The following is a 27,119-nucleotide window of genomic DNA, read 5'->3' on the forward strand; positions in this document are numbered from 1 at the left end:
TGGTGAGGCCGTCCCGGGATAAGCACCCCCGGAGGCGGAAGGACCAGCAATGACACACAAGACGTAGATCTGCCCATGAATACTCGCCCAGCCATTCGCTGAAGTTCTGCATCTCCAGGTCTTGGCCTCCTAGCTGTTGAAAGGACTTAGAAAATAAATACTTCTATAACATTTAATGTTACCAATGTTGACTCAATCTTCAGAATGCCTTTTAGAAATGATCCCCATTTCACAGATGGAAGACTACGGCACAGAGAGGTAATTCTCTCAAGGTCACACAGCCAGTATGGGTGTTTCCAGAACATAGTTCTCGGTAAATATTCTTTTATTTCCTGCCTGCAGGTGTGGCAGGGCCCCATGGCGGATGCCGTGGCTCACACAGGAGCCCGAGACGCACGACTACGAGCACTCATCTGAAGGCTCCAGGCAGGGAAAGAAGGGGAGAGGCTGGGCTGCAAGGCACCTCCTTGCCCCCACACTTCCAGGCAACGCGGGTGGCTAGTAGGCCGTAAACCATTTATTTCCAAACCGTAAATAAATGTGCTCTTGGAGAAAGACGCTATCCAGGTGGGTGACGGGGCCTCAGCCTCTCCACGTCCCCTTCCCAGCTGCCCTGCTGCCTGAACCCAGCCCCTTGTGAAGTCACTATGTCTTGCAAATTAGTCTGGGTGACCTGGTGACTCAACCTGGCCAACAGTCCCTCCTCTTGCTGTGATCCCAACAGAGTAGGCGCCCAGGCTGGCCTAGGGCTCCCCAACTCCCATCTGAGCAAGTTCCGGAAGGGAGGGCAGGAACTATGAGCTCGGCTTAGCACCACCACATGGTCATGCCAGGCAACTCCCAGGCCACTGTTCCCCCACTGCCCTGGAGGACCACCCCTTCTGAGCGGTGTCAGAATGGTGCCTCGTCACAGCAGTGGCACAGGCTGGGGTGTGGCCAGCTCCCACGTGGCTGGTCACTGTTGTCCCTGGGCCACAAAGTACTTCTCTTCCTCGTTGTCCTCATCATCCTGCTGGCTGGTCCGGAGCAGCAGCTCCAGATCTGGGCTGGAGCCCATCCCTTTCAGGGGTTTTGGGCTGTCACCTAAGGAAGAGAGACCACAGTTACAGCCCAACAGTGGTTTTCTTTAAGTTTTGGCTATAGGTTGCATGTGCTCGTCAGAGAGACAGAGAGAGGGAAAGTGAGAAATCACCCACTGTAGGAATGGCCTCACCGCAATTCCTTCTCTTCCACTCTCCTCTTGGGCTTTGGGCATGCATGCACACAAGCCCTGTGTGATTTTCAAGCTTCCGAGCCTGGGGCTCAAACTGCAGTGGGACAGTCAGGAGTCCCGTGCCTTAGTCACTACACCACCTGGTGGTCCCCCGATCATGTTTTTTTTGGGTTGTCCTGATATGCATGTGTGAGGAGTTACCAAGCCCCACCCACCCACTCTCCGGAGATGACCCCTGTGCCACCCCTGAGTGGTGGCGGTGGTGGCAGAACCACCAGGCCTACTTCCTGAATCAGTGCAGCTGCTGACGCAGAGGCAAGCTTCACTGTGCAGCTCACCAGGCTGGAGCTGCTTTGGGGAAGTTGAGCGCCTCTTGGCTCTTCCTGGCAGGGCCAGGGTAGGGTGCAAAGAGCCCTGGGGAGACCACAAGAAAATGAGGGGCTCTGTTACCTTTGGAATGCAGGGCTTTGAGGGCGATATGCAGGGATATTCCCGAGAGGCAGAGGGCAAAGCCCAGCCAGTTCAGAAGGCTGATCTGATCACCCAGCAGATGAGCTGCCAACAGCAGAGTGCAGACTTCCTGGGGGCAGGGAGGCAGGGAGTGAAGTGATCAGCAAGAGGGAGGAGGCAGGGGTTCCGGGGCACTCAGGGGAGACCAGACCCAACTCCAGGCCCAGGCAGGCAGGCAGCAGGGCAGAGGTCAGGGGGCCAGGCCCGCACTAAGGCTTTCTTGCCAGTGACACTGTGTTATTGAGATGCAACAAGGGAGGATTCCCAGGGGATTCCCTCTGGAACAAAGGGCACAAAGAGATCCAGTGCTGGGAGCTCAGGGTGTCCAGGCTAGCCACACCACAGGAAAAAGGAGAGCAACCCTCTGTTGTCCCCGGAAGGCGCCCGGCACCAGAGGCCCTGAGTCTCCACATCTGTGCAGGTACACTGAGCTCTGGAGAACGCACCCTGCCCGGTTCCTCGTGAACGACGACAAACGGGACGTGAAATAATTCACTGAGAACCACGGCCTATGCTTCGACCTCCGAAGGGCAGCCAGAAGACCCCGGGGGAGACCTGCATTTCTGGTTCTAGGTAACTTTGTTCCAATAGCAGTATCAAAGAGAAAACCCCCTCCTCTATGACGCTAACAGGGAGGAGTTGAAAAATGGAGGGGGGTTGGGGAGAGACAGAAGAGAGCAAAAAAGAGCGGGGAAGGCCAGGGAGATGCTACAAGGCCACAGTAAAGACTGGCAACAAGTGGCACTCGCTCCTGACCTACCCCTTGCTGTGCCCACAGCAGACGCTGCCAATCAATCACAGAATCTAATGAGTCTGGAAGGGGCACCACAAGCTACAGCTCTAAGCCACTGGCAGATAAGCAGAGCTGGCACTCGAGGTGAAGTGTAAGTACATCCCAGGCCTAGTGGAGTCCGAGCTGGCGTTGGGTCCCTCACTGTGCAGCCCTGGCAAGGAGCAGCGCTTCCTGACTCATGTGTAGGGAGGGAGTGCCTGTGCCCACCCGAGGGCTGTAGCAGGGCTGAGAAGGAGGGGAGAAACGAGCCCCAGTGCTCAGCGCGGTGCCTGGCGCCTGGCTGGGCACTCCTGCTCTTGGCAGGGCCCTAGGATGCAAGAACTGGAATGGAAACTGCTGGTGAGAAACACCCTGAGGGGGCTCCCCTGTCATGTAGGGCCCAGATGACCTGCAAGTCTGTACCTTAAAGATGCCAGCGATGGAGAGGGTGAGGCTGGAGGTCCGGGAGACCAGGAGGAACTCAGAGAAGCCCAAACCAAAGGCGAGAATCCCTCCAAGGAAGAGGCTCCCAAGGACCCGCAGGAGCAGCCCCGCGTCCTGGAAACGGAAGATTTTCTCAGAGGTGGACAAGTGGAGACCTAAAAGCAACGGGAGAGAGAGCGGGAGGCCAGGTCCTGGGTGCCCTGGCAGGTCTACCTGTCAGCCAGACCGATGTGCCACTGGTGCTGTGAGTACTTCTGCTGGCTGGCTGAGACCCAGAGAAAAAGACCGGAGGCATAAAATAATCCCACGAGATTCTTGAGGCATGGGGAAGCTGGGGAAGCAGTGATGGCTATCAGACAGCCCCAGGCAGCACAAGCCAGTGACCCTAACAGGGAGCCCCGGGCTAAAGTGGAGGTGCTAGCACAGGAAATCGGGAGAGCCCTCCCCTTAAGGAGAGGAGCCGCCTACCAGTCAGGGTAAGGTGGGGGCTGACACAGGGCTCCCTGTGGCCCCTGCAGCTGTGCTAACTAATGAACCAGGGGTAGCCGGGCAGCCTGTCAAGTGAAGCCTGACAATGCCCTGGCCACTGGGGGTGTCCCTTGGGCTAAGTGTCAGCCAGGCCACCCACAAACAAGGGCAAAACTCTATCCTTACAAACATTGGTTTTAATTTAGGACTTGCTATTATAAAGCTGTAAGACTTGGGAAAAGATGGCCAGTTTCTGGACCTCAGTTTCTCTACTGGAAAATGGAAGGACTGGGCCCAGACTGGTGCTTGAGCAAGAAAAAAAATGTGATCACCAGTTCCCAAAGAGAAAACACACACAGGCGTGTAAATCCACGACCCTGGCCCTTGCTCTAGGCACATGTCCCGCTTTGCCTTGACTTTTGGGGATCCTGGCTCCTCGGTGCTGCCTGCAGGAGGCTGGCTCCCCTGGGTCCCTGCCAGCAGGAGGGCTCCCATGGGGCACAAGCAGGGTACAGGCCAGTCCTAACTAGGCAGGTACCCGGGGTGGCTGGAAGCTGGATGGCACGAGGAGAGTCTTGGAGGGAGGCACTGAAGAATGCAGAGGGACAGACCCCCAGGCAAAGCCTCCCGATGTAGGACATCTTGTTTGGTGCTGGGCTCAGCAGTACTGCAGAGGTGCCGGCAAATTGAAGGGAATTCGGGAAGAGCAACATAAGTAATGAAGGCGCTTGGGGGATTAATTTACCAGAAAAGATTAAAGGAGCTAAATCCATGCAGCTTTGCTAAGTGACGACTACCAGGGGCTTTCGGATGAGGGTTTGCAGAGATGGGGACGCTGTAAACACCCTGGGAGGGAGGGGCGTGTGGCGTTGGTACAGGGGCATAATAAAGGAATGGGGAGAGATTTTTAAAAGGAGGAAAAAAAAGCGAGGCTCTGAGCAGAAGTTTCCTGGACAACGGGGCTGAGGAATAATTTTCTCAGGGAGGCTTGAGACGCTTCACTGCTTGAAACTTAAATGGATGTGGGACAGAATTTTCTGTAATGACCCTGAGGACAGATGGGACTCTGGGCAGAGGGATAAACAGAGAGGACAAAGACTAATCCCAGAGCATTGGAGGAAGAAGGTGGCGCTGCCTCTCCCAGACTGTGCTGCTCTGGGCCTTTCCTCTCCTCTCCGGCCTCTGCAAGCCTCAGTGGGGGGCACAATTGCTCAGCTCTGGCCCCCAGCCCTCGTCTCTGGACGCCCACGCTCCTGCATATGCCCAGTTATGCGCCTGGACGTGGTCAGCAGAGCCCCTGGCTGAGCCTCCTGTGGCTGCTTCCCCGACGGCCTGTTCCCACTGGCCCGCCAGATCCCATCCTCTGTTCATGGTCTGGGAAGCCTGACTCCACCACCCGGAAGCAATCCCCACCTGCCTGCTCCTTCCCTAAGGCAGCACACCAAGTGGTTAGAGTCTGGACTCTGGAGCCAGGCCGCTGGACCCAAGTTCTGGCTCATTTCTGAGCTGTGGGCCTGCGGGCCCATGATCTGAACTCCTCTGTGCCCATTTCTTCACCTGGGGATGACAGTACTGCCACAGTCTTTGAGGGGACCAAGCTCATAATAGCTCAGCATACCATACCTAGGGCTCTGTGCAGTCGCCACCATCACCCCATTATTTCATACATGCCTTCCACATAGCATCTATCAAGCTAGATTCTGCTCATCTTGTTTAGGTACCTGTCCACCCCCAAAACACATGCTGCTGCCGGGGAAGGGGAGGACGGCACCTCTGACCTCAGTAACCTCTGCGGCTGCCACCATGCTGGCTCGGAGCAGGGACTGGGGATCTGTGGCACTGAGGCGCCCCGAGGCAGGTCACCCAACGTACCTTCAAACACAGCAAAGAGAGGGAAGAGCCCCAGGAACATGAGTGGCTGCAGGTGGAACATGGTGTCGATGGGGTTCTGGAGGCCTGTGGGATGGGAGACGGGAGCCGTCAGGTCCTGCCTGAGGTCGGTGAGGGGGCGTCCCCTCCACCCTGCCTGGGCCCGGGCGCCCCTCACCGAGCTCAGCCTTCTGCAGGAGCATCTGGGTGAGGGTCCAGCGGATGCCACCGATGAAGGAGGCCCCCAGCACCAGGGCAAAGCCCTCCAGGTTGAACTGCGTGGACTTGTAGGTAAACATGAAGAGGCCCCCGGCGATGAGGAGGACCACCAGGACCAGGGCCGCACGCTAGTTGGATGGGGAGCAGTGGAAGAGCTCAGCGCGCTTGAGGGTCAAGCCCATCACAGCTGGAGTTTGGCAGTCAGCAGCCACCATGGCTGCCCTTGGGCAAGAACCCACCCCCGACTCTTCCTGCTCCAGGGGGTTGTGGACAGTCCTCGCCCGCTGATGCCCTCACGGCAGACAATCAGCTGGGAAGTCCCCAGCATCCTCGCTGGCTCCAAAACACCGAGTGCTTCCCGCCAGCTGTCCTGGGCCCCTGAGAGCGGCCCTGCCCTCTTTCCAGACCTACAAAGCTGCTGCCTCGCACCCCAGGATGCTGCTGCGCCCTTCCCCCTGGGCTATCCCTCTGCCATGCCAGTTTCTAACAGTCTATTGTCCCTATGTCTAGTTTTCACCACCTGGACTAGCCTGGGCCTGTCTCCTGTGACACAGAGTGACAAGCCTCTGCTTGGATCCCGTTTTTTTCTTTCCTCTTAGCATCTATGGGAAGTAGGAGGGACAAACAGAGGCTGGGGCCTCACCAGCTCCTCCAGCTTGAAGATCAGAGAGAAGATCAGGATGAAGAGGACAGCTGAGGATTTGGTCATTGTGTACCTGGAAGCAAAAGTTACAATGCACTGCTGCGGCCCGGGCTCAGCCCCACCACCGCGGAGCCCGCCACCAAGAAAGGGCATACTGAGTGGCTAGAAAAGGAATGGGGGCAGGGGACCCTGACTTCCCTGAGAGCAACTGGGCACAGAGACAGCAGGGCAACCGGGACAGAAGGCCAAAGCTGCTCCCTGAGTCACCCGGGCTGATAACGTTCCTTTAATCAGAAGAGATCTCTGGCTCAGAAGCTTCTGTTTACTACGGGGAGGAGAGGCTGCAGGCCTGACACTGAGCTTGCTGAGTCCTATTCATATTTTAGTTTTTCTTCCGTTCATTATAGAGCACGTGTCAGAGAGTGGGAGACACAGGAAGGGGGAGGAGGGAAGTAGCACCCTCCACAGAGCACCCCACGCCATGAGCCCTCCTCCAGCCCTCCAGGTCACCAGGATCCTGGGCATGCACACATGCACTCGACACGTTTCAGGCCAACCAGGCCGGGGATGCGAACCACAGTGGGCCCGTGGCTTCCAGCTCTGCAGCCCCGTCATTTACCGATTGCACCACAAGCTGGGCCGAGGGTCCTATTCTGTACCTAGCCCTCGGAAGAGGTCAGGGTGAGGAAGGAAGATGAGGGAGAGGGCAGGACTGGGTGCTCAGGTACAAAGTGTCAGAGAGAAGGCGCAGCTGCGAGCCCTCCATGCCTGCCAGGGCCAAGGTGGTGTGTGCTGCCACTGTCCCCGTGTCCCTCTGTGCTGTGCCTCCTGCTCTCCCCTGCATGGATCCCAGCTGTTCTGTGCAGGTCCCCTGGCTTCCCCATGCTGTCTGGCATCCCTGCTGCCTGGGCTTACGGAAAAGGCTGGCGACTTCCTGGAGAGCTGCTGGGTGCCAGCGAGGAGCTGAGAGAGCAAGGGCTGGTCCCAGAGAGTGCGGAGTGGCAGGCCCGTTGGCCGCGTGCGCAGACAGCCAGCTGGACAGACAGAGCTCGAGCCCGAGGGAGGTGGCAGGGAGAGGCTGGTACTCACAGCGAGACGGTGATGTAGAGGAAGCTCCAGTTGGACAAGCCCACGTCAAGTGCCGTTGCTAGTGCTGCAGAGACGAGGGCACCCACCATGGCGTGGGCACGTCCACGCTCAGCCAGGGTGGCCAGTGTGGCAGTGCCCCCTGCTCTGCCTTGGCCCCCTCTCTGGGGCTTCAGACCATCTTTGACATCCAGCTAAAGGGCTAGTGCCTGCTCACAGGGAGTCTGCTCCGGCCCTGGCTCTGACTGGCTGTGGTCTCTTTGTTCCCTGGCTAAACATTTTGAATATCCCCCTAAAGGGGCCATTAATCTGCCCCTGCCAGCTCCCCACTGAAACCCTCCTCCCTGAGGGAGAAGCACAGCCTCTGTACAGAGGGCGGGGCCCGCAGGACCCACTTCCTCTCCTTGGGGCAAGTTCTCAGCACCCTGACACTCTCAGTTCCCAGCAGGCCTCCCCACACTGCCAGCCACATAGGACAGGGACGGGGAGGCTCCACCGCCATGAGGACACCCCGTTCTTGGGCCCCGCCCAGGGCACGAACCTGTGGGAGCCACTCTCCTGAGGTAGTCGGTCCAGCTCAGCACCACGCGGGCCCTGTGGCTGGAGCACTGCACCAGCGCCCTGGACAGCGCGGAGAAGAGGAAGATGACGGCCAGGTGCAGCATCGTCATGAAGAGGGGGAAGTGGAAGCTCTGGAGGGCCCAAAGCAGACACTGGGTCAGAGGGCCTGGCCCAGGGGCAGCGGGCTGCTGGGTGGGCGTGCGGAGGGGTCTCAGCTACACCACACTCACTTGAATGAGAAACTGAGTCCCAGCTCTGGAGGGCACACAGACCAGGCAGCCCGGGGTTCAATCCTCGCACAGTGCTGCCAACATGCCGGCCAGCGCCCTGTCAGCCCCCCACGGCCTACACCCAGGGAATGACGGACACTTTGAACCTTGAACCATGTCTCTGCCGGGTGGGAAATGGCTGCTGCCTGGAGCCCCCAACGTTCCCCAGCCACCCCGAGTGTCTCTCCTTCTCCCCTCATCCAAACAGTCACGGAGAAGCCCCAGCATGCACGCTCCCCAGCCCTGGGCCGTCCCAGCTGGACTGCCTTCCCACGCAGCACCTGGCCTTGAGCAATGGCCACGGTGGCGCCCCGGCCCTGAGTTACCTTGGTCAGCCATTTGTTGTAGAAGGTGATGCCGATGGAGAAGCAGTAGTAGAGGAGGACCAGCCCCACGGTCAGCACCGCCTTCCACACAAAGGCCACGTCCAGGGCCCACCTCCCCATCCGCGGGGCTGACACCGGCTCCTGTCGGCAGGCAGGTACCTCTCTTGAAGACACCGTGAAAGAGCTGGGCCAGCCACGACTTTCAACAAGAAGGGCTCTGGGCTAGAGGAGTCCTCTTCGCTGCCATGATTCAGAATGGTCAGGGAAGTCACTGGCAGAACCCTCACCTAAGTGGCTGGTGGCCCAAGCTGCCCCTCGCCATGGCTGCCCGGATGTAGGGCTCACAGGTGTCCAGTTTGCTGGTAAAAAAGAACAAGGCAGCTCTGGTGACCTGGGCAGAGACCATGCCTCTGCAGCCACAGGCACCAGCGATGGCTCCTGAGGGCCTGCCCTGGGCGCCCCAGGCCCAGCACCCAGGGATCATGCTGAGCACAGACTGGCGAGAGGGAGCCCATACACGGTGGAGGCAGTCAGAGCCTCATCAGGCTGCTCTCCATGAGGGTCACCAGAGCAACCCTTTAACAATGTAAACCTGGGACCAGCAGATGGCATAGTGGTTACGTGATTACGTGGCTGGACTTCCACCTGGCCATCGGTGGTTCAAGTCTCAGACCTGGTGGCTTCAAACTCACGCTGGGTGCATGTGCATGCATGCCCAAGACCCCGGGAGGAGAATGGAGGAGAGAGGACTGTGGTATGGCTGTCCCCCTGGGGAATAATTTCTCTCTGTGTGGCGCACGCTCCATATAGCCAAATAAAGATGTCACCGCTTCACCGCTTACATCCTTAGCAGTGGTGCATTTAGTTCCCAGGCACAGCAGGCATTCGAGTTGCCTGGACCCTGTCCTTCCTACTGACCCTCAGCTCCTGGTGCTCCTCGGGGGCCCTCTGACAGGTCCCCCTGAGACACAGCTGGCTCTCAGGCTATCCTTCCCTGCCCCGCGCAGGGCGAGATTTGAGTGGCGTCTGCATCTCCTGTCCAGCTGTGAGCTCCAGGAGGGCAGGGACCAGCGTGTCCATGCTGGCAGTATGCACACCTGGGTCCCATGAGTGTCTGACTGGGTCTGACGACTCAATGACAGTGTGCACATGATTTTCAAGGGACTGGTCTGCTCCTGAGGAGTTAAAAACGGACCAGGAAACTGACACCTTTCTGTCCCAGCCTCCATAGCTACTCCCACGATGCTGTGCTTGCCTTGGGTCCTGCCACACTATACTTCCCCCTGCCTCCCCGTTAATCCAACCAACCCTGTGAGCACCTGGAATGGCCGGGTGCAGGGAGACGGAGGGGCCCTCTGTGCCCGAAGGGTGTAGGTTCCAGCTTTATCTGTGTGTCTGCTCCTCAACACCTCCTCCTTTGAGAGGCCACCTCCCTTTTGAAGCCTTCCTAGAACATCTGACCAGACACACTCCTAACCCCTCAACAGAAAGGCGGGTATCTCCATTCTGTTCTGTACTCTGGAACTGGGTCATCCTCTGCCCTTCTTGGAGGCAAATCAGATGGCCTGAGGCTTTGCCCTAGGGGCTCCCTAGGACTGTGGTTCTTTTCAGAGAGCTCTGGAAATCTGTGGTGGTGTTTGGGCTGGGGGTGCTCCTGGCATTCAGTGAGCAAGGTCATCGAAGGGGTGACATTCACACAGGTGACAGTGCAGCTTCTACTGACCTGGAACCTAACGGTGCCACTAGTAACACCATGCCGTTTTCACGGTCCTACCCTGCACTGACATGGCCAAGAACACATTACCACGTACACTAAGGAGAGGCTAAGCGCTTCTTCACAAAGCAATACCAAGAGTTCCCATTCTGGAAAAGTCACATTGTCTACAGCGACCGCATGCCTGGTTCGTGAGCGGCCGACAGGGCCTGACCAGTCTGCGTTGTGGCTTTCACGTCCCCAGAGGTTCCGCAGAGGGCAGGAAACATGGGCTGCTTCCCCGTGACTTCCAGTATCACTGTGCTGGGGACTTACACATTGAAACACGTTCTATTCTGTCACTCGCTCTCTTCGTAATATAGTTACAGCGACCTGGGTTTGAAAAAAGCGTAGGCAGTTTCTGTTAACCACGAGTTTCATTTCATGATCATAAATGGGGCAGTTACAAAATATCTGTTATTCTTGGGGGTGTACTGAATCCAGTGAGCTGAGAGCCACAGTCTACCTGACCTTACGCACTATCATTCCTTGAAACACCTCTTGTAGGGTGACATTTCCCGCATGCTCCCCTGCTCTGACTCCCTGGGAACCCGGAAAACTGGTTGCCGGTGGACATCTAAGATGAGGCATCTCACACCTGGCGTGTCCAAAACAGACTCGTTTTCTATGTCCTCCCCATCTCGTCCAAGCCCACTCTTCTCCCTGCTTCACAGCACAGCAAGCAGCACCTCGCTCTCCTAGCTGCTCAGGACAAAGCCTTGTTCTCAGCCTTGCTTCCTCTTTCCTTCTGCCCACGTTCGACCAACAAACACCATCAGCTCTATTTTCAAAAAAATACGCTCCACCTCCCGAACTCCACCGCTACCCCCATCCTCTCCCGAAACAGTGCAGCAGGCTCCCACACGGTCCTCTCTGCCCTCCTGTCACCCCGCAGGCAGGTGCCTGCTCACAGCAAGACAGCGGGGCACATGGTATCAGGCCTACGTTGAACAGACCGTTAGGCTCAGGCTCTTCCCTCTCCACCAGGGGGTCTGGACCTTGGTGCTGCTGATGCCCAGGTCTGAACAAGTCTCCGTGGGAGGCCTGTCCTGCACTGCGGGGTGTGTGGCAGCACCCCTGGCCACCACCTCCTACATGCCTGGAGCATCCTTCCCCACCTCACCCCAAGTTGTGACAACTAAAAAGGCCTACAGACATTGCCAGATGGTGCCTGGGAATCAAAAGTGCTCCTGTTAAGAACCACTGCTTGGGACCAGCAGATGGTGGAATGGTTACGTCACTGGACTCCCACGTAGTCGACTGCGGTTTGAGACCTGGACCCAGTGACTTAGAACTCACACTGGGCACATGTGCATACACGCTCAAAATCCAGAGAGGAGAACGGAGAAGGGATTGCAGCATGGCCATTCCCCCTGGGGCAGGGGTGATATCTCGCTTTCTATCTGCCTTTCTGGTGAGCACACACTCCCTATAGCAAAAACCAAGATCCTGAGAGAATGAAGAAGGGATTGCAGTGTGGCCAACTCCACTGGGGGGTGATTTCTTGTTTTCTGTCTCTCTCTTTCCGGCCAGTGCACACACCCTGTAGCAAAAACCTCTCCAAAAAGAAAGAAAGAAAACCACTGCTTACCCTACGAAGGCCCTCCCAGGGCATGCTAGCACCAAGACGGCTTTCTTTCTAGCACTCTCCTCCCACGGGTCTTCCAGGAGCTTCCCAGCCATGGTCAACTGCTCGCCTTTCTGTGAGTCAACCTCTTGTCCCTCTGATTTTCGCTGCAGTTTCTCCTCCAACGCTGCCAGGCCTTCCACCTCTGTTCGAGTCCTGACCTTCCTTCACAGACCTGGCCCGGGTCCCACTCCAGGAAGCCCTGTGCCTCCAAACGAGCAGCGCTCACGTCTCACTGGCATCCACAGACCACAGAGCCAGACCTAACTAGGAGGCCCCTAGGAAATCAGCCACTCAGTCCACGTGTACCGATTAAGCACCCACATATGCCCTGGAAATTCAGACACGAAACTGCTAAGGTCCCTACTTCCATTTCAGCGTAAGGGAAATCAGGCTTCAAGGGGCACAAGCTCCTTTGCAAAGCTCACTTGCCTGGCATGAATTCCACATCCTGCCTCACTTTCCCCAGGGAGCAGGAGCCACTTCGGGAGATGGCGGGGGCACTGCTGTAGCTCCTGGCTCCCCTCAGCGGCCCCAGCTGTGACGTGAGGTAGCTAGCTTAGTGCTTACACCTTGTGCTTTGGAATCAGAGACCTGGGATCAATCCTGGCGTCTCTACCTACCCTCATGTGATCCTACATTACTTGACCTTTGGATTCAGTTTCTCCAGCTGTAACCAGGAACAAGACCGTCTGCCTCCTGGGGGAGGGGAGCCAATGGCATCAGGTGGGAGGGCCTTCCTCCCCTCCTGGTCCCCTTAAGGCAAAACTTCTCCGGGGCTCCTGGCACTGCCAGCCCCACTCCCTCACCTCCAGCGCTCACCATGCCCTCCTCCGTAGCCCCTTTAAGGGCCAAGTCCCTACTCTCATCTCATACAACTGCCCAGGTCCTTCTGCAAACACCTGCTCTGGGATGCCAGACCTCCTGCTTTGCCTCCAGTTTCTCTGGACCCCTTCCTGCTTGCACCTCCTCTTCAACTCAGCCTGTCAAGCCTGGGAGCCTGAGGGCTGATCCCTGGCTTCTCTTCTATACCTTCACTCTTGTCTAAGTAACTTCATTCCACCCAACTGACTTGCCAACGATTTCTATGTTGTCCACCTGAGCCCTAACCTTTTCCCTGAGTTCCAGGAGAGTGGACTGAAGGGCCTCCTCCGGGACTCCATTCACGACGATGGCACTTAAGATGCCCTAAGAAGATTTACTATTCCTCAAGCCCCCAACCCATTCCAAAGTCCTTTAGTAAATGTCAGCATAACAGACGAGGTTCCTTGAGCCAAAGCCCAAACCAATGATGACCTCCCTCTCTCCCTGTCCCTCAGACGTGCCCTGTGAGTTGCACCTGCAATACGTCCCTCTACCCGGCTTCCTTCCTCACCTCTACTCCCCCGCCCCAGCCTAAGCTATGACAACCATCTGTCACCTACTGACCACAGCTGGTCTCCTAGCTGTCGTTGCCTCTACCGGCTGCACAGCCTGGAGTCCACAGAGCACCTGGAGGCGGCTCGGGCAGGGGAAGCAGACGCGTCGCCGCAGGGCTAATCCCACGACTGGCCTGTGCGACCCCGTTCTCCTCCCACTGCCGAGCACCCCACCGGTGGCCGCCTCCACTCGTCAAACACACCAAGTGTGTCCTTGGCGCCTGCGACTCTCTCCCGCACACCCCTGCTTGGCTGAGTACCTGCCCCGAGACCCCCACCCCATCCCCGTGGCACTTCCTACCCTCTGACGTTTCCGTGTTTGCCCACGTGTTCACCCCCACCCCCTCCCCCGGGACGCGGGCAGGGCAGGTTCCCTCCTGGGGACGTGCCCAGCAGTCGCAGGTGCTCAGGAAACGTCAGGTGAACTGGCGCGGGGCAGGCGAGCCCAAGGAGGGCGCCCTGAGTCCTCTGCCCCCTCCACGGCTGGGGGAAGTGAGGCCTGCGAAGTGGCAGGAGCACGGCCGTGGCCCACGTCGTCCCGCTCCCCGGCTCCAGCCCCGGAGCCCCCTCCCCGTGCGCCCCGGCAGCGGGCGGGACAGGCCGCCAGGCGCCCACTCACCTCCGCCCGCGGAGCTCCGGGCCGGGAACCTCCTGCCGGAAGTGCGAGGCCGGGCGCGGTCGGCGCTTCGCGAGAGGGGAGGGAACTTCCGCCGGAAGTCGCTGAAGGCTGGGGGCGGGGTGCCCGCAGTGTGGCGTCTTGCTCGCACTTCCTCCCGGACTTAGGGTCGCTCCGTCTAGGAGGCCCGTCTAGGCCAGCGCCGAGCACTGCGGGTGTAGCCTTTGATGGCGTCTCTACTGCGCACAGGCCGGTGCTTCCTTGGGAGCCCCAGGGCCCGCAGGTGTTCCGTACACAGCGAGTACCCCCCCACCCCGAAAAAGAAAAGATCACTTATTCACTTTTAACAAATCACATTCCATCGTTAAGTGCTGGGCAACCGTGGAAAGAACCATGAAGATCACTCTCTCATGGGCTTTTTCTCCTGGGAGCTCCAGCCAGCTGGGAGTGATTTCAGGAGCATTCTTTCTAAGACCCAGAGGAAATAACCATGTATTTGCCTGAAACTTTGCAAGAATGATCTCAACGTCAATAGTGGGGGAGAGCATCTCCGACAAGAAATAGAGTGCTAGAGGAAGGGGTGCAGAAGTGCCTGCCCTCCTTGGTGCCCAGGTTCTTTATGCTATGGTAGTAAAGTAGTCAAGGGGCAGGTGCAGTGGTCCTGGAGAGTCCGATTTTCTTCATCCTGCAGGATGGAGTGAAAGGGGACAGCACGTGGACAGGGAGAACTGTTAGGCCAGGGCAGGCAAGGGTTGCACGCTGAGGGCGGCTAGTTTTGTGCCTTTTGTCCCCTTCCTCTAGCTTCCTCCTGGGCGCTCTGGCACCAAGACTGGCTGCTAACGTGGATTCTTGCAAGTGACTCAGCTGGGCTCCCTGGCCCCTCTGAACAGAAGGCTCAAGGCCAGACTGTAGGCAGGGCTTTGTGCAAACTGCTGCTGCTGCCGCCAGCTGGCATCGGGCAGGCATCAGTTCATTCAGTGCTTACCAGGCACCTACAATGGTACCCATGGCAGCCCAAGGTCCTGGCTGTATTCAGTCCTCAGGGCCTGTTCTGCATGCACTTTCTATGCCTTTTGAAAGAGCTTGTCCTCGCCCCTTCTCTCTCTCAGGAGAGAGTAAGTGTCTATTTGTATCACCGCCCTCATTCAAGCTACCAAGGCTGAGGTTTGGAGCAACAGTCTAAAACACCAGCTGGGAGGCTGGGCACTAAGCACAGGAAACATGCAGGGCAAAGAACGTGTCTTCTTTGTAAGGCACGAGTCTTTGCGCTGTTCCCTGGCTGTGTCCCTGGCAGGGAGAAGAGGGAGGACGTGTTCGTGGGAGTGTATAGTATGCCTTTCCCTGCAGAAAACACTTTGTCCCAGTGCAACAATCTGAGCGAGCATCCCTAACCAGCAGGTAGGGGTGTGTGTGTGTGTGCGCACGTGCGCACGCATGGGCACATGAATGCGTGTGTGTGGTGGAAGTAGGGAGATGAGGAGGAGGAAGGGGCTCTTGGAAGGGGCTTGAGGCTCCAGCTGGAGCTCTCCAGAGTGAGTTTCCCAGGCACACTGAAATGAAGGCTTGCCAAGGTGAAGTCTCCACGTTGGGCAGAGAAACAGCTGTTAAGAGGAACCAGTTTGTACATGAAAGAGTATTTATTGAAAACATGGTTACCGACAGGAAGCTCCTGGCTGCTCTCTGGTTTATAATCTTGGCTCACAAATGGAAGTGCTACTTTTCCCCTCAGTTTTATTTTCCCCCAAATGTTTCATCCTCAGATAGGTAGATCTTATATAAATATATATACATGTCTGTATAAGTATGGCCTATAGTAAAGAAAATAGATAGTACACTCTTCGTTGGGTAGTTCCTACCATGCCAGGCTACCTATACCGAATGCCGCTGTGTTACCGTATGGTGGAGAAGAGAGGCTGTGTCCGTGGTTTACGAGTGCTGCAGCACCAGGGAAGCCCGACTGGCACAGCTGTGGCCTCAGCGGGCCTCAGCCAGCTCCCTGAAATGGCCAATGCAGATACCACGACACTACGGAGGAGAGGAAGGGAAGGCAAACTTCTTGGGGTCTGGCAGGCCAAAGGAAAATGAAGAGGTGGGGTTGCAATTCAGATTAGGCGGCCGAATCTTCCCGAGGAAGGAAAAGAGAAACGTGGAAGAAGGGGGTGGATCTGGTGACCTCACCACAGTCTAGGCCCAGGGTATCCCTGCAACGTTCCTGGAGACTAAGAGTAAGACTTAGCCTAGCCCAGAGGCCTTGACTGCCAGGATGAGACTGAGAGCTGGGGGGAGCAATTTCCATCTGCCCTGTACCTGCATGGGCAAGAGAGGTCTGGGGCTCTGGAGACCAGAGAGGTTAGGGCCAGACCTCAGAAGCAGCAGCATCTTGGCACCAATGAGGCTGGAGTGAGCCTTCCCGAAGAAGACAAAAGCAAAGGCCCAAGGCTGCCCTTAGATCTGAAATGCAGGCCTGGTCACCCAGACACTGTCACTCCTGGCTCTCAGCATGCTCAGTGCATCTGTCCTCTGCTCAGCCTTTCCTGGGCCAGCTCTCAATCCTCAGGGACCCAGCTGACAGCAGGATCGGGAAGAAGAGTGAGCAGTTGTTACTAAGACAGTTCAGGAAGCAGTTCCTTGGGCTGGAAGGCGAGGGCATCTGCTGTTCACCCCTCAAGGCCCGAGTCCAGGCTGCACGGCGATGGGGAGGATGGAGCACCCTGCCGTCATGACTCCTGTGGACAGGAACCGAGAAGGGAAGCTCTGGGCAGTCTGAGGTGGGGCTGAGGAATGGCTGGCATTTACTGGCCACCACGATGGACTCGAGATTCTGTACAAGCAAAAGACAAGGCACCAGACTGTGAGTGTCCTCCAGGGCCCTACCCCTCCTGGGTACTGAGGTCCCGGCTCGCTCAGCCGTAGTGGTAGACGAAGTCGTAACTGCTGGGCTCCTTGGGGACTGGTGGCGGGGCCTCGGGAATCTGGACGTTCTCCAGGTCGAGGAGCCGCAGCTTCATTTCCATGCTCAGCAGGGTGTCCAGGTCACTCTTGGTCAGCTCACTGGACATGTCCTTCCCCAGGAGGGCGCTGAGGCCATCGATCCAGATGCAGTACTGGGGGCAGGGGGGGGGGCGCAAGTGGCACAATGTCACATGGTGCACTCTGGTCAGCAGGACAGCCTGCCGAGGTTCCCCCACCCCACTTTTTTAGGAGAGATTTTTGCTATAGGGCGTGTGTGCTCACCAGAGAGACAAAGAGACAGAAAGTGAGCCATCACCCCCAGGGGGAATGGTCATGCCACAGTCCCTCCTCCTCCATTCTCCTCTTATGATCTTGGACACACATGTGCACATGCCCAGCTTGAGTTTCAAGCCACTGAGTCTGGGATTTGAACTACAGTCAACTATGTGGGAGTCCAGTGACATAAGCATTACGCCATCTGCTGGTCCCAAGGTCCCTTTTTTGACAGGCCTCACAACAGTCCCCACTGGCACTATTCAATAAAGGCAAAACTTATCTGGAAAAATGTCAAAGAGACACTAAGAGGTGACTGCTCACCGTCTTAAAAGATTTTCTGGTTTTTATGAGAGGGCTTACATTACAACTCCTTAAAATAGGGGCCAGCAGATGGTATGGTGGTTAAGTGCTAGACTCCCATATGGTCAACCATGGTTTGAGCCCTAGACTCAGCAGCTTGAAAAATCACACCAGGCACATGTATGTGCATACCCAAAATCCCTAGAGAAAAATGGAGAAGGGATTATAAGTGTGGCCATTCCCCCTGGAGGGATTTCTCACTTCCCCCCTTTGTCTCTGTCTCTCTCTGGCAAGCATATATGCCCTAGGACCAAAAAAAAAAAAAAAAAGAAAAAAAGAAAAAAAAACTCCTTAAAATGATATGAAACATGACCCCAAAATGAAATGGATATAACGGAATGAGATCTGAATACTGAGGCATCACTTGCCTGGAACTGCCCCCCAAATGAGAAATGTTGGAGGGCTACAGAAGTGAAAGAAGCAGGACACAAAAAGGAATCACTATAAGATTTCAATTTTTTTTCCAAAAAGATAAATAAGAAAAAAGCCCAGTCAGTAAATGTTAAAAAAATAAGTACTACAGACCGTGAACTAGAGGGTATCAGACTCAGGGAACAGAGAGCTCTCCTCCACCCCGACCCGCCTCCTTTGTCCTGCACCTGCTCCTTTTCCACGTCTTTGCTCACCTGGCTCTCCAGCTGCTCGTTCTCTGTTTCCTCCCCACAAACTCCACCTGCAGCTCAGGACCTGCCCAGGTCTCTCCTCTCCCAGAAGCCCCACCTCTTGTTCCCACGGGCAGCTCTCTGAGGTCACCAGAGGGTCTCAACTGCAGTCACTTCATAATCTAGTACCTTTGCTGCTACAGACACAAATGTGAGCCCCATGTCAGAAGAACCCCGATCCATCTGGCTTCACAGCCCAGCTAGACCCAGTAGAGCATGTGACCAGGAGCCCCAAGGAGGGAGGTTCTGTCATGCTCCCTTGGGTAGATGGCCGTGGAGAAACGAGAGGGGAGAATTTTCCTAGTCCCAGGCGAGTAAGTCAGCTCTAGTTGGCCCTGCCTTTCTAGTGCAGTGTGGTGGAGAGCCCAGCTCGGGGGAAAGGCTGGCAGCAAGGCAGAGCCTCAGCGCCCAGCGGCCTGCATGGTATGCTTTATCCTCTAGAGGGACGTTTCCGGTCTGCCCACCCCTTTCCTCCAGCTAGTCACAGAGAGGGCTCTGCTGTCCAGTGCCACCTGCTCACCTCATACTTATTAGGTGCGATGAAGTTTAGGGTCTCGTCAGGGTCATACAGGATGGAGAAGGCCAATTCCAGCACCTCCTGAAGGAGAAAGCATTCAGATATTTAGAGCAACCCAATGGCTTGGGCTCTGCATGCCGAGATCCTGGTCAAAGTCACAGCAACTTGGCACCACTGCCGACGTGTCAATCAAGGTGATGTCGTCAAGGTGCTTAAGTATGTACACAGGTGTGGCTGGAGAGAAGCCCCACTGACCCTTGGCCCACCACCCTGCCCAAGTCAGCCCTGAGATGTGGTGACTTTGAATTTGTTTTTCTTTCATTTATTTGCCAGAGGGCACATGTACTTACCAGAGAGAGAAAAGGGGAAAGCACCCCCCAATGGGGCATGGTTATACTACAATCCCTTCCCCTCCATTTTTCCATACTGTTGGGATTTTGGGGGGCATGCATGCACATGTGCCCAGTATGGTTTTCAAACTGCTGAGGTTTGCAATTGGGATTTGAACCTCATGGTTGGTATGTGGGATCCAGCTCCTTTAACTGCTAGACCACGGAGCTGACCTCAATGTGGTGATACGTTTGAGATTGGAGAAAAGTCATTTTCAACACTCAGAACCCTTGCATGTCAGAGTCCATGACTACACTTACTCTAAAATTTCTTATATATTACCAAGATGGCTGACTTCCTCTTTTGATCCATGCTGTAATTGGCACAGGAAGAAACAAATTGGGGGCAAAGGACAATCTGAGAATCAACAAAATAACTGTAATAGAGCGAGACAAATACAATGTGCTTAAATGCATGAGTTCATAAGAATACTAAAAAAGGACAAAAGACACATACAAAATTGGTCATTGTGTTTGGACCAGCAGATGGTGTAATGTTTATGACACTGGACTCCCATGTAGCTGACCGTGGTTCAAGTCCTGAACCCAGCGATTTAATCTCACGCCAGGTGCATGTGTGTGCATGCCCAAGATCCTGGGAGGAGAATGGAGGAGAAGGGATTGTGGTGTGGCCATCCCTTCTGGGGTGGAGGATTTCTTGCTTTCTGTCTCTCAGTCTCTCTGTGTTTCTCTGACGAGTGCACGTGCCCTATAGCAAAAAACTTTCTTAGGAAAAAATTGGTCATTGTGGGTTGATACTGGGGAACCAACTTAGTGTTTTTTTTTTTCTTTTTTTGGAGAGGTTTTTTTTTGCTATAGGGCGCGTGCGCTCACCAGAAAGACAGAGAGAGACAAAGAGGGAGGAAGCGAGAAAGCACCCCCCAGGGGGATGGTCACACCACAATCCCTTCTCCTCCATTCTCCTCTCAGGATCTTGGGCACACACGCACACTCGCCTGGCGTGAGTTTAAGCCGCTGAATCCGGGACTCGAACCGCAGTTGACTACTGGGAGTTCAGCGACATAGCCATTACGCTAATTGCTGGTTCCCCCAACTCACTGTTTTAAAAGTAAGTACATAAAAGAAGCAGCTGGCATTGTTCCTCCTTTCTCAGATAAACTGTACTTACTATTGGGAACCTACAGTAGAGAAGGGCAAGATTCTTTTCAGGGAAGTAGTTCAGCTAACAAAAAAAGGAATGACTGCTTTGGAATATGACTAGCTTGTAAACCCTGATTTACTAATGGAATATGGCACTGATACCAACAGTCTGCTAACATCACAAAAAGACAGACAGACAGACATAATGTGCCTCTCGATAGAACATAACACCATCTGTGATGCAGTCTTGCAGGAAAAAGTCAAACCTAAACCAAATCAAACCTCTAGATCCCTCTACCAATTTACAGATCTGGGACAGAGGCACAAGTTAAACTACACCACAGGGAGACAATCAGCAAAATTCAGATGCGGGGAAACTACCAAACAAGCAACCTCATTTCTTCACCTAATAAACTTCTAAGAAAAAAAAAAAAAAAAGAAAGAGGAAAAACTTATAAGAAACTTAAAAGACTAATAATCACAACATATAGACCTGATTTAGAGTCTGACCACACAAGATGGGAATGAAAGTGTGTATATGTATATACAACTGAACATTTATATTTTTTATTATTTTCTTATATCACCAGAGGGTGCATGAACCAGCAGAGAGGTGGAGAGAGAGCCAGGGAGCGAGAACCCCTCAATGGGGTGTGGTCACACTGCAGTCCTTTCTCCTATATCACTCCTTCCATCAGAATTTTGAGCACACATGCCTGGGAGTCGAGACAGAAAGTAGGAAATCACCCCCTGGGGGGATGGCCACACTACAATCCCTTCTTCTCCATTCTCTTCTTGGGATCTTGGGCAAGCATGCACATGCACCCGGCATGAGTTTAAGCCACCAGGTCTGGGACTCAGACTGTAGTCAGCTACATGGAAGTCCAGCGACATAACCATGACATCATTTGCTGGTCCCATGCCTGGGTGTTTTCCAAGCCTTCGGGGCTGGAATTTAAACCAGACAGCCAGGTGGGAGCCTACTCCCTTAATCACTTGAGCTATGTGGCCAGCCAATACATTTATATACTTTTATATAGATACTTAGTACATTTGTAAGATCATAGGTGGAAACGCAAACATCAATGGAATATTTGATGTTAAATAACTACGTTTAATTTCCTGCTGGGTGTGATACTAGTGTTGTGGATGTTAAAGCAGTTCCTATAACTCAGAGATGTATACTGACTACTTACATTAACAGAAGAAAACATACCGCACAGGATTTGGGATTGTCTTCAAAGCAGTAACGGACAGGAAGAGACAGGCAGAATTTGCCATGGTTGCTGAGACCAAGTGATGCACTTATGGGGGAGTTTACCTGTTTTTGTGTTATGTTCAAAATTCTTCTCAATGGGCTGTTCAGGAATCATTTAAACAGGAGGAAGGAGAGCGAGCATGCACTTGAAACACCACCCCGCCCAACGTGGCCACACGCAAACCTCTGTGCTCACCTTGTTCTGCTTCAGGGCACTCTTCTCTTTCATGTGGGGACAATCCTTTCCAGTGACAATAGCCTTAATGTCTGCAACAGGAACTGGGAAATGGTGGGAGTCAGGCTCTGGAAGCTTATGCAGCAAGCTGCCTCAGGACTGGAAGGGAAGCCTGGGCCCCCAAGTTCTAAGGGCATATAGGGAGGCGGGTGGGAGGTGGCCCGTACTGTCTTCCCCTCCCTGGTGGTCACTTCTGGCAGACCACGGCCTGTTGAGGCTGTGTCAAAGCTAACTGGTGGTCACTTCAGGGCTCTTAGGTTTCTCTCCAAGGAATGGGGCCTTGGGCCCTTGGCTCATCTCCCCCACCCAGCAATGAAGATGACAGTGCCACAGAGCAAGCAGCGGTGACAGCTGCTGCCACAGCCACTGCCGGCCAGCCGTTCTTAGTACTTCGTGTACCTCACCCTGTGATCCTTAGGAGGAAAGTATGGCTATTACTCCCACTTTACAGAAGGAAAAACCAAGACAGAGGGGAGACTTAACCTGTAGTGAATTATAGTCGATGCTAATGAGACACAAAGCCAGGACTCAAATTCAGGCAGCCTGGCTTTAGAGCTTTTGCTTTAACTACAGCCTTTGTCTTGGGCTCCTACACTATTCTTGGCCCTACACGCCTTTACAATTGTGGTCTCATTAATTCTCCCAACATCTCTGGGAGCGAGGCCAGGGCGACAGAAAAGGAAGCACGTCCTAAGAGAGGGGTCCCAAGACCAAATAAACCGTTTAAAACAGTCAGGACTAGAACTCGGGTCTCTGAGGAGCCCAGCCCTCATGACACATCCACAGAGAAAGGGACCTACTTTTCTCTTGCAGGGATTCGAATGTCACCTCCCCTTGAGGGTTGTCGTCCAAGTCACCATAGTGTAGGACCTTGTGGTTCAGGGCCAAGCGGCAGTACCAAAACCGTTCTGGAACACAAGGGAAGCCAAGTGGGTGAGGAAGGTCCGTGCTGGGAGAAGCCTGGGCCACGGAGGGACTGGCCTGCCTACCCTGCTCAGGGGCTGCCCCAGCACCTCACACCTTGCCTTCGGCGGTTCCCGATCTTCCGGAAGCTGCTGCCTTCGCAGAGCCGGTTCAGGCGCTGCTGCTTGATAAGCTCCAGGATCTCGGGCTGGATCTTCTCCCTCAGCTCCCTGGGGGCACAGGCGGAGTGGGTGGCAGGTCACGGGGACAGTGGAGCTCTTGAAGGCAGGCAGAGCACCGAGCCCTCAAGGACAGCACTTACACGATTGGCGGGGACTGGAAGTCATCCTGACTCATCCTCTCCGACTGGCGCAGGCGAAGAATTTCGGAGTAGCTCAGGCTTCGCAGTTTGCTCTTGAACTGATCCAGGGAGTTGGGTTTGGAGGGCAAAGCCCGAGTGATCTGCTCTCGGACGACTTGCATGACCTGAGAGAAAAGAAGGCAGCTGACTCGTGTCTCTGCTCTGTAAATGGACAGGCCGATCTGGAAAGCAAGGCTGTCTTGAACAAAGCAGGACTGCAGGTGTCTGCTGGGCAGACGAGGGCACTGCCTTCCCGAGGCCCACCTCCTCGGGTGAGCACGCAGGTGGCAAGGCTGGTGGTGACATGCTTTATTTTTCAGTTAGTCAGCAGTGCTGGGAAACAAGGAGAGGTTTCTGGAGTTGGAGAGAAATGGCATCTGATCTTAACTCTGTCCCTTAATCTGCTCCTTCGGCAAGTCACTTACACCCTCAGGCCCCCACCTGCTCATCTTTCAAGTGAGAGAAAAGAAGACAGATCTTCTAAGGCGTGCTGCCTAAGGCGGAGCGCTACATGGAAGTGCTGAGCCTTCCTGCTGTGGTGTGTTAAAAAAATCTGAGTTTTCCTAAAACAACAATTGCTGAAGAAAATGACAGGACACTACATTGCACGTGCAGTATGATGTCACTATTGACAGAGAGATCCATATGAGAAAAAACTAGAGGAAACTAAAAATTGGTGGTGAAATTATGTAACTTTTTCTTTTTCATACTTTCTGAATTTTTTTTGTTACGAAGCGACCAAGTTCAAAACACTCGTCCCAGACGGGCTCTGGAGCACAGCACTACAGTGCGGGGGCACAGAGAAGGCACAGGTGCCTGAGGTGAGTATCAGCCCAAGCCCTCCGCGCTCCAGTCTCACTTGCCAGCACTCACATGGCCGGCGCTCAGTGGGCCACAGCTATTCTTGTTATGCTCATTCTCTTGTCCCCTTGGGAGGACAGGGGAGACAGGTGCTGGCTTCATGGGCAAATGAGGGCCCAGGGCAACAGGGAAGACACATGTTCAAGGTCAAGGAGGACGTCATGTCCAGATGGGACACAGGCTCACCAACGCCTGCCTTGTGACTTGGCACTGCAGACCAAGCTGGTTTTCCAGCTCAGGGACTCCCCGGGCACTGGCCAGCTGACAGGCTGTCGTGTGCTGAGTCTCCCTCTGTGGGGCTCAGAGCAGCCTGGCAACACTGACCTTGTTGAAGTCCTCTGCTGTTGCCCTCATCTCCTTCCAGGTCTTGTTCAACAGCTGGATGCAGATTCCAAAGAGCTCTTCAAACGCTCGGTCGTGGGTAAAGAACATCGGGTGGTAGTCGTTGCGCCCTTCATTTGCTGTGGAAGGAAGGAAGCAGGGAAAGGATGAAGGCTCTGCTCAGATCCCTAGACCCTCTGAACCAGTCCTGAGGAATGAAAGGAGACCAGGGACCATGGCTAACGAGGACTGTGGGGTGGGCCATTTTCCACTTCCTTAGGGATATTCTCTGTGCTTTTAGCCTGCTTCCACTCCATTAGAGATTCAACAAGCACACGCACACATGCACATGCACACATGGGGTGGCTTCTCAACACAGCTCACATGACCAGCTCAAAGGAGAAACCACGGGGTCAGCAGGTGGCATGGTGGTTAAGGCACTGAATTCCTACATGGCCAACTGTGGTTTGAGTCCTGGACCCAGAAGCTTGAAAATCACAGCAAATACATAGATAAATACATAATTTTTTTTTTTTAAAAGAAAGGCATGATTCCCATAGACAAGGATAAAATAGATTAACAGCTCATACAGTGATTAAAAACAAAACTAGGCAAAAACCACCCCATAAAGCCATCCCGGTCCTCTGACATGTAACTCTTTATAAACTTGGGTCTCGCCAGCCTCTTGATTACAAGGCGTGGCTGAAGGAGGAGGAGGAGCCCTGGAGACTTACGCAGTTCCCCAACCTGCAGGATCTCACAGAGCATCTTGGTGAGTTCGATGGCACTGCGGCCAAAGGGGCATTCGTGCTTATCTTCTCGACTGCTGTTCTCCAAGACAATCTGTGGAGTGAAGGGTGAAGGAGGGTCAGGGAGGGGAGGGAGGAAGGCAGGAGATGGGGCAGCAGACTGAAAAGGCCAGTCCCTGCCTTTACCCGGATGTAGGTGTCCTGGTGGACTTTGGCCAAGTACAGCATGTTGTCCAAGGCCAGCATTCCAGGAGGAGTCTGAGTGAAGTCCAAGGCCGGGTTGATGTGGTTCTGGAGAAATAAAAGACACCGACTGGAGACTTGGTAATCCCCCCATGTAGAGCGTGACCCTGGGGAAGCCCTAGCGCACTCCCCTCTGCCCTCGCTCTTTCACAGGCCCGTTTCTACTATGAAATGGAGCTGCAGGGGCCCCAGACCGTGGCTGCCCACCTGGCGCCTGGGTTGTCCAATGTGGAGCCACTCATGCTGCCGGGCACTGAGTAGATGTGTGCTAAATCTTCCCGTTAACCCCATCTTCAAGCTCGAGCACAAAATACCAAGTCTACAAAGAACTATGCTGTCCTGGCAAGAGGACAGGTCCCCTCTCTAGCTACTCTGGCAGCTCTCTGGTGCTCCTACAACTGGACTTGTTTCACGGGACCAGGTGTGGCACATAAACTCACACCCTCGCCACTGCCAAAGCAAACCGAACGGCAAGGCCCTCCTGCTTCTTTCTGCCATAGATTCTAGGGCCACCATTATGAAGGAGGGCTGGTCAGGGCTCTGTCTGCTGGGCCCTTGGACTTCCTGTCAGGGGAGAAGACCCATCACTGTCGGTATCTGGGGTACTCACTGTAAATCCCAGCATTTTGTAGTCCTTGGTGTACATGGCTTTGCGTTTTTCAGTCCCACTCCCAGGGACATTGCTGGGGTCGGACTCTGCATCAAATGCAATCCTCCTCAGCTCAAATATGATGTCTCTCTGAGCCTGAGAGGTAAAACAGACCATGGGCAGGTGCACCCGCTAGCCAAGGGGAACAGGAAAACTCTGGCCTCACTCAGTCTCTTAGGAGGCATCAGCTCTAGCTCAGCTGGGCAAAGTGGGCTTGGCCCAGAGAGTCTCCTGGCAGGTGCAGATCACGCGGGATCTTCCAGGGAAGACGGGAGGCCCTGGTGCAGACAGGACCAAGCACAGGGCATGCAGACTAAGGGCAGCCTGCAGCATAGCCACGAGGAAATAGCACGCGATTTCAGCCTCAGGCTCTGCCCTGACCACCTACCTGGTCATTGGGGTCCATCTTGGTCATCATCCTTTCTTCTAGAAGGTTAAAGGTCAGGACTTGAAGGACATATAGCTGATGGGCCATCTCAGTCTTGATTGGGCGGTTCCCTCGGATCACGTGCTAAGAAAAGCAAAGGCAGGGAGCCGGGACTGAACTGAGTTTTGCTTTTACTGAAGAGTCACATCTGTGCTAGTGAAGAAGAGTACACCGGGCAGAAACAGAGCTTTCCTCCCACACACGGACAGCATGTTCTAGAAAGCGATGGCGCGTGAATGGGCTTGATTCAGGCAGTGATGATTCACAGCAGGCCTGAAGGGCGCCATCCCTCCCTCTGCACTCCCTGGGCAGGGGAAGTGGAACTAGGGGTGGAGGCCATGCCCGATCGTGTGGATGGGGGGCTATGCTGTCAAATTTGTGATGAGGGACACCAGCAGCTGGGCCTGCTCCGGGCAGGCACCACACAGGACCACTAAGTCCAAGACAACGGGCAGTGTGATGGAGGGAGAGCTGTTCTCCCTGAGAAAAGTCAAGCGTCTTGGACGGTTTCACCCAGCGATAGGGGGACACCTCCACATCACCTTCCTTCCCGTCCTGCACTTGGCCTCATCTTCTCTCTCCTATCGCTGTGTGCCCCGCACGCTGCCCCTCTGCCTCCTGACTGTCTGCCCCACTCACTCTGCACCAGTTCTTTATCTCCTCCCTTCGTCCTGCTGGGGCCTTGGTCACCTCTCATGTCTGTCTCCGTCTCTTTCTGGCATGCTACGTCTCCTTGTCTGTCCTGGCTGGTCAGTTCTTATCTCTCAGGATCCTGTCCTTGCTCCTCAATGGCCTGCTCTTTCCTTCCCCCCACCCCCTTTGTCTGCCCCGCCATCTTGGATCCTGCCCTCTCGGTTTTCTTGCCCAGTTTCCACATATACCCCCTCCGGGTCCTACATGCTCTTATTCAGTAGCTCTGTGTCTCCAGAGCTGGGTTGTCCAGTATGCTTATCTGCATGTGAGTCAGTTCAAACTGATTCCAGTTAAAAACTCGGGTCCGTGGTCCACACCGGCCACCGAGCAGAGTGCTCAGTCACATGTACTAGTGGCTCCTGCAGTGG

At 54.9% G+C, this 27,119-nt stretch overlaps 2 protein-coding genes across 9 annotated transcripts in view; both read right to left on the reverse strand.

The window, feature by feature from the left end:
- Positions 1-287: 287 nt before the first annotated feature.
- On the reverse strand, positions 288-13,883 carry SLC35H1 (solute carrier family 35 member H1). Of its 6 annotated transcripts, none has more exons than XM_027775735.1 (11): positions 13,798-13,863; positions 10,410-10,466; positions 8,381-8,521; positions 7,766-7,916; positions 7,228-7,291; positions 6,139-6,211; positions 5,455-5,623; positions 5,280-5,363; positions 2,919-3,094; positions 1,664-1,793; positions 288-1,083 (listed from the first exon to the last, which is right to left on the reverse strand). In XM_027775735.1, the coding sequence occupies exons 3-11, from the start codon at positions 8,498-8,500 to the stop codon at positions 956-958; spliced, it is 1,095 nt and encodes a 364-aa protein (XP_027631536.1). In that variant the 5' UTR covers positions 8,501-8,521; positions 10,410-10,466; positions 13,798-13,863; the 3' UTR covers positions 288-955. The 6 variants fall into 6 exon arrangements, with proteins under 6 accessions (XP_027631536.1, XP_006158604.1, XP_006158605.1 ...); XM_006158542.3 differs by having other exon boundaries at positions 8,381-8,739; XM_006158543.3 differs by lacking the exon at positions 10,410-10,466 and having other exon boundaries at positions 8,381-8,739; positions 13,798-13,883.
- Positions 13,884-15,412: 1,529 nt separating this feature from the next.
- The window catches only part of ELMO2 (engulfment and cell motility 2), a 47,543-nt gene continuing 35,836 nt past the window's right edge, over positions 15,413-27,119 (reverse strand). For 2 of the 3 annotated variants that reach the window (XM_006158547.3, XM_027775734.1), the window contains 11 exons: positions 26,020-26,142; positions 25,593-25,727; positions 24,926-25,030; positions 24,725-24,833; positions 23,994-24,130; positions 22,770-22,933; positions 22,565-22,677; positions 22,345-22,452; positions 21,506-21,588; positions 18,565-18,642; positions 16,698-16,898 (listed from right to left, as the gene is read on the reverse strand). In XM_006158547.3, the coding sequence (XP_006158609.1) occupies positions 16,698-16,898; positions 18,565-18,642; positions 21,506-21,588; positions 22,345-22,452; positions 22,565-22,677; positions 22,770-22,933; positions 23,994-24,130; positions 24,725-24,833; positions 24,926-25,030; positions 25,593-25,727; positions 26,020-26,142 (1,356 nt within the window). Of the gene's footprint in view, positions 16,899-18,564; positions 18,643-21,505; positions 21,589-22,344; positions 22,453-22,564; positions 22,678-22,769; positions 22,934-23,993; positions 24,131-24,724; positions 24,834-24,925; positions 25,031-25,592; positions 25,728-26,019; positions 26,143-27,119 lie in introns of all 3 variants that reach the window. The other variant, XM_006158546.3, reaches the window with a different exon arrangement.

Source organism: Tupaia chinensis, unplaced genomic scaffold, assembly GCF_000334495.1.
Source record: "Tupaia chinensis unplaced genomic scaffold, TupChi_1.0 Scaffold000602_1, whole genome shotgun sequence".
NCBI classification, from domain to species: domain Eukaryota; kingdom Metazoa; phylum Chordata; class Mammalia; order Scandentia; family Tupaiidae; genus Tupaia; species Tupaia belangeri.

What these genes read in the sequence shown, in the direction of transcription:
- SLC35H1 (XM_006158543.3), bottom strand. Translation starts at nt 8,500, where the DNA reads ATGGGGAGGTGGGCCCTGGACGTGGCCTTTGTGTGGAAGGCGGTGCTG. An exon ending in ACAACAAATGGCTGACCAAG is followed by an intron (nt 7,917 to 8,380) that starts GTAACTCAGGGC and finishes TGGGCCCTCCAG; the next exon opens with AGCTTCCACTTCCCCCTCTT. An exon ending in CCATCGCTGGCATCTTTAAG is followed by an intron (nt 1,794 to 2,918) that starts GTACAGACTTGC and finishes CCCTGCCCCCAG; the next exon opens with GAAGTCTGCACTCTGCTGTT.